Genomic DNA, 8,002 nt, shown 5'->3' with positions numbered 1-8,002 from the left:
TGAGTACAAAGAATGCATCCGAACTGCCGGCACTTACTGTAGGTGCATTGATAAACCCTTGGGTAGATAGTTTTTATTGGAATTCACTAATTGTATACGTATTTATATGCATTTTGTATAATAAAAACAAACAAAAAAGAAATTAAAACATGTGCGCGAATAACTGTTCTTTAGTGTGACCGCGGAATGATTGATCAAATATACCGATAGACCGTCGTATATATACCAAATATACCCTTTGCAGTGTTGCAAAAAACCAACATCAGCGATCGACGTCGATCAGATATGAAATAGTATTTTGACTGAAAACCTACCATGGTCACCTCGACACATGGTGCTTGAATATCGATAAGAAAAGCTGGTTCCCCTATCGCTTTTTGAATTCAAACTAACTACAGATCTGAGCAAACTGTTTAATAAAACAAGATTTAATCAATTAGAGTCTAAGTATGGTCGAATTCTAGCTTTATGTTGATTTATTTACTTTATTTCATTGTGAGCCATAAAAATACAGCCATTAAATGTGTTCTTAGACTTGCGCGCGCTATCAAAGCTCCTTCAAACCAGATTTTTGTTTCCACAAGTTGATCAGTTGAGTGTCTTGTTTGATTCTGCGTTGAACCTTTGCGCGTTTCAGACGTTTCCAAAGCAGTTTCGCGAGTTTGGCAGCTAATAATCCAACGGAAATACGACATTTGGTGGACAAATCAAAGCCGAGGTAGGTACCAAACCAGCTCCAGTTAACCAGTCGAGTCTCCTGCAATTATATTACCCTGGTATTTACGACAATGGTCGTCGGCGAGTGCAGCCTCAAGAGCAGCGACATCATATTGTGTCATTATAATTAACCAGTGGCGAAATCTTTACACAAACATAAGACTAAAAGTAAGTCAAGAAAATGTTTGCTCAGTGCCACTCACAGAAGTGCGTCTTGGCAGCGTTCAAAACTGCGTCATTGGCAAATAGTCAGAGATGTATGTACATCCCCCACATCGATGCCCTTAAAAGCGTTGTTGAAATGATAAATTATGTTCTGCGTAAATCACCAAAAAAGGAAAATATAAACAAAATGATATGCAAATTATTTATGATCAAGAGGCGGACGCGGGTCAAGCTGTGAGATTTTGGCATGGCCAGAAGCCACGCACAGCCAAGAATCATCCGCGAAAACATAATAGAACATGGGATGTTTGGGTCATTTTCGAAATTTCAATAATTAAGCCGCGGCACAGCGGTTGAATTTCTTTGTCGTTAATTATGGCCAAGACCAAAATCACGAAGCAAACAGAAACGCAGAAAAACGAACACAAACAGAAATCTCGTGGGCAGTGATTCCATTCAGTCATGGTATCGGGGCATTTCGCTTGTAATGGCATTTCGAAAAAGGTTTCCCCCCGTCAGATTTACTCAACATGAGGGGCTAACCATCCGCTCTTCCCACTCCCCACACCACCAACTGCTCTCAGACATTGTTGCCAATTGTTTTCTGCGGCTGCTTCGCGCCGTGTAATGTGTTTATTAAAAATTATTATTGTTCACATTGAAAGGTGGCAGAGCGGTTGCTGGCGGCATCTTTATGGGCCACCAGCTACCAGCTGATGGCTGATGTGGAGCAATTGGACGCAAACCAACACAGACACAACACAGCCGCAGACAACTGCCTGTGGTTGGGGCATCTCTCGCTCGCTCTCCCTCTCTCAGTGTTGAAAAACTCGTTATGCGGCAAGCCGGAGAAAAAGACCAACAAAATATAATTGTAAATGTACGTAAAGGAAAAAAATTAAAAACGTGCCAACGATGAGTGAGCACATTACAGGCATTACCCACACACACAGAGAGATCCCCCCAACAGATCACAGAGCTGGGTGGAGCGGTTATAATGGCAGCTAAAATATGTATAAAATGTGGACTGGGAGTGGGTCAATTACATTGGCGAAGGTTGGGCAGGATTTCCAACTGCAAGCTGAAGGATTGCCCACGCGCTTTTGCGGCGCCCTTCAATCAGCGTCAAATGTTGAGCAAAGTCACATAATTATCATCGTCACAATGAGGGCTAATGAGTTACTTAGCACTTTGGGCGTATCTCCGCCTCCTCCTGCGGAAACGAATCATTAAATTAACATGCAGATGACTGCAATGAATGCATCAGACAGACAATCAATAAAAAAGACAGACCCACGCCCTTCGCCCATTGCCCATTGGGCAACGCGGAACACGGCCCTGAAAACAAGACAAGACAAAACAAGAAAAGTTTCACTGCTTTTCACCCGTAAACAACATCCAACATCTGTTAACTGCAGTCCACTCCATCAAGATTGGGAATGTCTCGCATTCCAACTGGAGACCCAGCCACAGATGACGTATCTCGGATCGGATCGAGTGGTGGCTCGCTGTATCATTAGGTATTTGTCTGTCTAATAGTAATAGCGACACCATCATTACCATCAATGAAGGAGCGGGCATTGGATATTGCATTTTCAAGGTTGTATACCATTCCATTCCCCGCTGCACTGCCAACTGGGGCTGCCGCTTGGATGCCATGAAAATGCAAATTTGCATTTCATGTACCCGGCGAGTAATCAATAAACCCCAATCATCAGCTCAGGGCACTTGGTTTGAGCAGCTTCATACTCGCATTTGGTAGGCATGAAAAGGCAAAGTGCAAAGAGAGAGAAAAGAGACGGAGAAAAGTAGAGAAAATGAACCGCTAGCGAACCTGATTTACAGTCCATTTTGCTGACCAACTGACTGACTCACTTGCTCAGTGGTGCCTCAATGCCTCCTCTTTGGGATTGCTTAACAGCTGAGCAGTGGCAGTCGCAGAGGCAGCAGCAGCTGAGCAGCAGCAGCAGTGGCAGTGGCAGCCGTAAGTCTTTAATACTTTTATGGCTACCTTTGATGGCTGGGAACGCAGGCTTGGAGGCTGCCGCCTGTCCGCCTGGCTAAAGGTTCGTGTACTTTAGACGAAGCGTCGCACTTTCGGTTTCGGGCTATCCAAAAATAAAAACAAAAACTTGTTCACGCCATGCAGCGGGCAGCAGCAGCAGCAGCAGCAGCAGCAACACCAAGCGGCAGCATTTACCAACAGTAAACCGATCAGATTGCATTCGAATCCCCCCCGCTATAGCTCAAGCTTTCGGTTTGAGTGGTATACACCTGTATGTGTGTCTCTGTGTGTGTGTGTGTGCTGTGGGCATTATATAATCCAGTTAATTTCTTTAACAATTTTTGTGCTGGCTTCGTTGTTTTGCTTGCCCGAAGCCTCCGACAGTGGACGTCATTCGTTATTTGGACCTCGCGCTGTTTGGACGTTGAAGTTTTTTTCTGTGGCGCGTTGTCTTTTGCGAGATTATTAGAGCAGCAGCATAAATAAACTAGCCAATAAAGGAAGCAAACTATACAATCAAGGATCTATACACGGGCGCTGAGCATTGCGCAGACGCAGCGTAAAACGGGCGACACAAAATTTGTAGACAAAAAGGATTCAGCACAGGTGTGTAAGTGTGTTCCAGTGATTGTGATAAGAAGAGAGCTGCCAGGAGCTAGATTTGCAAAGGATTTAGCAATTCTTAACTGCAAATAATTGTCATAAGTTGTGGAAGCATTTAAATTTGCTTTCCTGCGTAAAACTCAAACCTTGTGAAACCTTTTTCCTATCAACTAATTAAAAATTTGCACATAAAGTTAATCAACAAACAAACAAGCAGTCAAGCCATTCAATAAATCAATCGACAATCAAGAAATCGGGAAAATTGCAATGAGAGAGAGAGAGAATCATCAAATAAAATAAACGACGATTGGCAGAGCCTGTTGCATTATTAGCCCGTTAGGCACACCACAAAAGCAACCGCACACGAGCCGCCGAGAGCCTCAAGAGCCTCTAATACAAATGTTGAAACAGCCAGCAAAGAAAGAGATAGATAGCAAGCCTCCGAGTGTGATCCGAGAGAGGGTTCCAAGTTGGATCCGCCATTGCATTGCTCAATGACATTTTGAAATCACATTTCCAGTTGGAGGGAAAACGAAAAGCGCAAAGGCGGCGAACACGAGAAGCGCAAACTGAAAACTGAAAAGCGACAAACTTCGAACCAAAACCGAAACCGAAACCGAACCCGAACCCGAAAGCAAATGCAAATTTACACACACCAAAACAGTCCCTGGTATCTCTGGATGGGTATACCCAAAAATAACAAATCAATTAAATGGCACAGCCTCTGCAACGAAACGAACCAATTTGCATTTTGTCGGGTCGCCATGGGAAAATGAAATTTTTGGACAGAAACACAAAAGGGCAGCAGGCGAGAGCAAGAGGGCAACAGGGCAACAGGGCAAATATACTCAGAGCAGAGTCAAAACAAGCCGAAAGTCGAATCACAATTTGTGTGCAAATATACAAACATGTATTATGATGATTGAGTTGAATGTTTTGTTGGATGAATGGTTGGATGTGTGTTTGTGCGACTCAAACAGAAATCACTCAAAACGGGGGCAGAAGCCCTACACCCCACCATTTCCATTTACAACATCTTTCTCTCTGTGTTGTCTCTGGAGATTGTGCAACAGACAAACAGTACAAACTCTTTCTTGTGGCTAATTATTTATGTCTTACACTCGCATGAATATCTCTTTTCCATGTTCAATACTTGTGACCCGCTTTCGGTAAACAATTTTGAACTTGAACCAATTTGCAGTTGAGGTTTCGTTTTGGACCAACTCCATTGTATTTGGCCATAATGCCAGCCATTTTAATAGCCGAAAAAGCCAAAGAAACTCGCGCCAGACACAGGCGAGAAAATAATATATGCCGCTTTAAAAAAAAATATTTTTGTATCTCCACGAGTATATTGTCTGTGCATTTGCATTTAGTTCGGTTTGGGTTTGGGCTGCTGTCTCTTGTGTGCTTTAATTAGCAAATATTTGCAAATTACAGCGAATCGTGATCGGAGGGTTTCGCCTTGAGATCTCGCTGGGACCTTGAACTAATTTTTAGTTTGCCCTTTTAATGGGCATTGTCATGGAATTAAAACCGAATGAATGAATGGAATGACTGTTTTGCTGCCATAAAGAATTAATTAGCTGCCACCAGTTGACTGATGATTAAGCAGGGAAATTCTTTGATTTAATTTAATTTAAAAATTGCCTTTTATTTGCCAACCTTTCAGCTGCCACAATCCATGTACAGAGTTTGACTTCAACAACAACTTAAGACTCAGTCCAAACACGATAGAGAGATGAAGGAAACCAAACTGATGCAGGACCAAGGAGAGTCCACGGTGCTGGAGCTGCCCGAGTCGCTGCTGAAGATCGCCAAGCGGGAGCTGCGCGAGGATCGATGCACGCGGGAGCAGAGCCTGGAGCAGCTGAGGAACTGGGTGATGAAGAATGAGGATCTGCAGAATGTGCGCTGCGATGACACGTTCCTGCTGCGCTTCCTGCGCGCCAAGAAGTTCAGCGTGCCGATGGCGGAGCAGACGATGCTCAAGTACCTCAACATCAGACGCACCTTCCCGCACATGAGCACGCAGCTGGATTATATGGAGCCGCGACTGGGAGATCTCATCGATCAGGGGTACATATTCGCAGTGCCGCAGCGGGACAAGCACGGCCGGCGGGTGGTGATCATCAATGCCAAAGGACTGAATCCAAAGGTGCACACAGCCGCGGACCAGGCGAAGGCCCACTTCCTGACCTACGAGTGCCTGATGGAGGATCAGGAGACACAGATCACAGGACTGTCGCATGTGGGGGACTTCTCGGGCGTCTCCACAGCGCACGTGACCAACTGGAATCCCACGGAGTTTGCGCGCATCTTCAAGTGGGGCGAACAGTCGCTGCCGATGCGCCACAAGGAGATCCACCTGATCAATGTGCCCTCCACGCTGAAGTGGCTCATAGACTTTGTGAAGAATCGCGTCAGCTCCAAGATGAAAAACCGCCTCATCATCTACGGCAGCGAGAAGGAGCTGATGAAGGCCGTCGATGCCGGTTGCCTGCCCCTGGAGATGGGCGGCACCATGCCCATGCGCGAGATGATCGCACTGTGGAAGCAGGAACTGGCCGCCAAGCGGGACCTGGTGCTGGGCCTGGACAAGTGCACTCTGCTCTCCGATCGCGGCATCCAACGGCGCAGCAGCTTCAACTCCGAGAAGAGCGGCAACGGGCCGAATTTCGTCTCACAGATCGAGTCCATTGAGGGCAGCTTTCGGAAGTTGGAGTTTGATTAGCTGCTAGATACACCTCGCCCACCACAGCTCTAGTTTGTAGTTTTCGTAGTCTTAGGCATCATCCGTTCACGCAGCGCATTGCTTTGCCGATCCTCATTGGAGGATCTTCGCCTTGCTTTTCGGTGGCACACCCCGCTTTACTCAACCAGCGCTTCTTTTGTATACTCCCAGTAATTGTGTCTTTTGGCGTACAATAAACGAGAAGGAATCACTTGGAATCGAATCAGTGGGCTGTCTGCTCACTCGACTTCTCCTCCAGCGTAGCGCGGCCAGCGCTGTAGCTGCTGCTGCACTGCCTCCGCCTGGCCCACCACATGGAGTATGTATTCCGGTTGGATCCTGCGCCTCTTGAGGGATTCCAACAGCAGTGCTTGGGCTGTCTGCAGCTGACAAACACTGGGAGGCCGCTGGCTAAAGTTGCCCACAAAGGCCACCACCAGGGACGTGGCTTGTGGTAGCTCCTCGTAGTTACTCTCATACTGCCAGCCGCGTGCCTCAAAGGCCTGGCAATCCCCAGCTATGAGAAAGTTGTACGGCAGCTCCTCCGGACGTTGCTGCTGCTGGGGGGGAATGGCAAAAGTGTAACTTAAATGTGATTTCCAATGGGATAAACTCACCTGCAGTCTGTGCAGCAGCTCCAGGCAATCCTCGGTGCAGCCTTCACTCTCCGTGTGTGTAAAGTAAACAGAAACGACAGCCAATGGATCCAGCAGCTTGCCCTTTCCAATCATCGCTCTATCGCTCCAGATATCGTGCCCGATCAGACTCAGGCGATACCCAAGGCCAGGCAGTTGTGCTGCAAGGGAGAGGAGAGGAGACCGATGTGTTAATTCAGCAATGAAGCTGGGAGCTTCCATGCCCCGCCAGTCGACCACTTCCGCTGCGCGCCCATTTGCCCACCAAAAATTCATCGTGGCTTATCGTGGCATTCACAGCGCTTTCAGATTTATTTCAACAAACAATTTGTGCAGAAGAATCTGCCGCCTCAGCTATAAAAACTCACTTTGTCTCCAGAGCAAGTAGGCAGCCAGTCCCAGTGCGCAGACGCACATCAGCAGCAAGCACACAGAGCGCCAATTGAGGCAGTCTTTTGTGTGATTCAATGTGGGTAATGCAGGGGTTGCTTTTTCCAGCAGTGGCGATGATTCAGTGACATCCAAAGCTATAAAGATGTCTTCCGCAGTGCCCAGGCTTCCATAGGTGCCCTGAGAGAGGGACCGTGCTGAGGTTCGGGTTGTGTATTGGCAGCTCTTGTCGTTGGCGCTGTCCTCTGGGTTGTGTCGCAATGCTATCATAGCGAAATATAGAGCAAACAACACATGACGGAGCTTAGCCAAGATAAAAGTGTTCAACTGATTAGCCAAGTGGGCCAGCTTGTCGCGGCCGCTCTGTTCCTGGTGGGCATAGTACTTGCTGATCGCACGCAGCCTGCAAGGGCTCACAAAGATGGGCATGTTGGCCAGGCCAGAGCTGAGCTGCCACTCCGCGGAGATCTTTCAGCTTATCCCAGACAAGGGCTGCTGCTAGATAGCAGACCTTGTCGTCTGCTTATCTGGGCACGCACTCACCCGCAATCACTGCACTCTGGTTGGGATCCATGGCTGCTCTGATGGGATGTGGCTTCCTCGTTCCGCGTTGAGCGTTGGCTGCTACAGCTTATTACTGGCTTGCACTGGAATGCCCGCCACTCAATCGATCGACAACGACGATGCCGATGATCGTACAGCTGCCAGCAGCATGCATTGAACGACTGAGAACTGAGCAGCGAGAACAAGCGA

General features: G+C 47.3%; 2 protein-coding genes across 6 annotated transcripts; one reads left to right on the top strand and one right to left on the bottom strand.

Moving 5' to 3' along the window:
• Positions 1 to 624: 624 nt before the first annotated feature.
• On the top strand, positions 625 to 6,447 carry LOC117587368 (alpha-tocopherol transfer protein-like). Of its 3 annotated transcripts, none has more exons than XM_034278013.1 (2): positions 625 to 718; positions 5,163 to 6,447. In XM_034278013.1, exon 2 carries the CDS (start codon positions 5,232 to 5,234, stop codon positions 6,222 to 6,224), a length of 993 nt encoding a protein of 330 aa, XP_034133904.1. In that variant the 5' UTR covers positions 625 to 718; positions 5,163 to 5,231; the 3' UTR covers positions 6,225 to 6,447. The 3 variants fall into 3 exon arrangements, with proteins under 3 accessions (XP_034133904.1, XP_034133906.1, XP_034133905.1); XM_034278015.1 differs by lacking the exon at positions 625 to 718 and adding an exon at positions 2,842 to 2,948; XM_034278014.1 differs by lacking the exon at positions 625 to 718 and adding an exon at positions 3,282 to 3,493.
• Positions 6,420 to 7,984, bottom strand: LOC117587369 (peptidoglycan-recognition protein LD). Of its 3 annotated transcripts, XM_034278018.1 has the most exons (4): positions 7,793 to 7,984; positions 7,228 to 7,512; positions 6,842 to 7,020; positions 6,420 to 6,784 (listed from the first exon to the last, which is right to left on the bottom strand). In XM_034278018.1, the coding sequence occupies exons 1-4, from the start codon at positions 7,821 to 7,823 to the stop codon at positions 6,464 to 6,466; spliced, it is 816 nt and encodes a 271-aa protein (XP_034133909.1). In that variant the 5' UTR covers positions 7,824 to 7,984; the 3' UTR covers positions 6,420 to 6,463. The 3 variants fall into 3 exon arrangements, with proteins under 3 accessions (XP_034133909.1, XP_034133907.1, XP_034133908.1); XM_034278016.1 differs by lacking the exon at positions 7,793 to 7,984 and having other exon boundaries at positions 7,228 to 7,781; XM_034278017.1 differs by lacking the exon at positions 7,793 to 7,984 and having other exon boundaries at positions 6,420 to 6,781; positions 7,228 to 7,781.
• Positions 7,985 to 8,002: the final 18 nt, after the last annotated feature.

Source organism: Drosophila guanche, unplaced genomic scaffold (assembly GCF_900245975.1).
Source record: "Drosophila guanche unplaced genomic scaffold, DGUA_6, whole genome shotgun sequence".
Lineage (NCBI taxonomy): Eukaryota > Metazoa > Arthropoda > Insecta > Diptera > Drosophilidae > Drosophila > Drosophila guanche.
Note: the sequence above shows the minus strand (reverse complement) of the source record. Positions and strands in the feature narration are given on the sequence as shown.

Excerpts from the sequence above, each read along its gene's own strand:
- LOC117587368 (XM_034278013.1), top strand. The coding sequence starts at position 5,232 with ATGAAGGAAACCAAACTGATGCAGGACCAAGGAGAGTCCACGGTGCTG.
- LOC117587369 (XM_034278016.1), bottom strand. The coding sequence starts at position 7,678 with ATGCCCATCTTTGTGAGCCCTTGCAGGCTGCGTGCGATCAGCAAGTAC. Across the intron at positions 7,021-7,227 it reads CTACTTGCTCTGGAGACAAA|CACAACTGCCTGGCCTTGGG; the intron begins GTGAGTTTTTAT and ends TCTCCCTTGCAG. Across the intron at positions 6,785-6,841 it reads AGCTGCTGCACAGACTGCAG|CAGCAGCAACGTCCGGAGGA; the intron begins GTGAGTTTATCC and ends ATTCCCCCCCAG.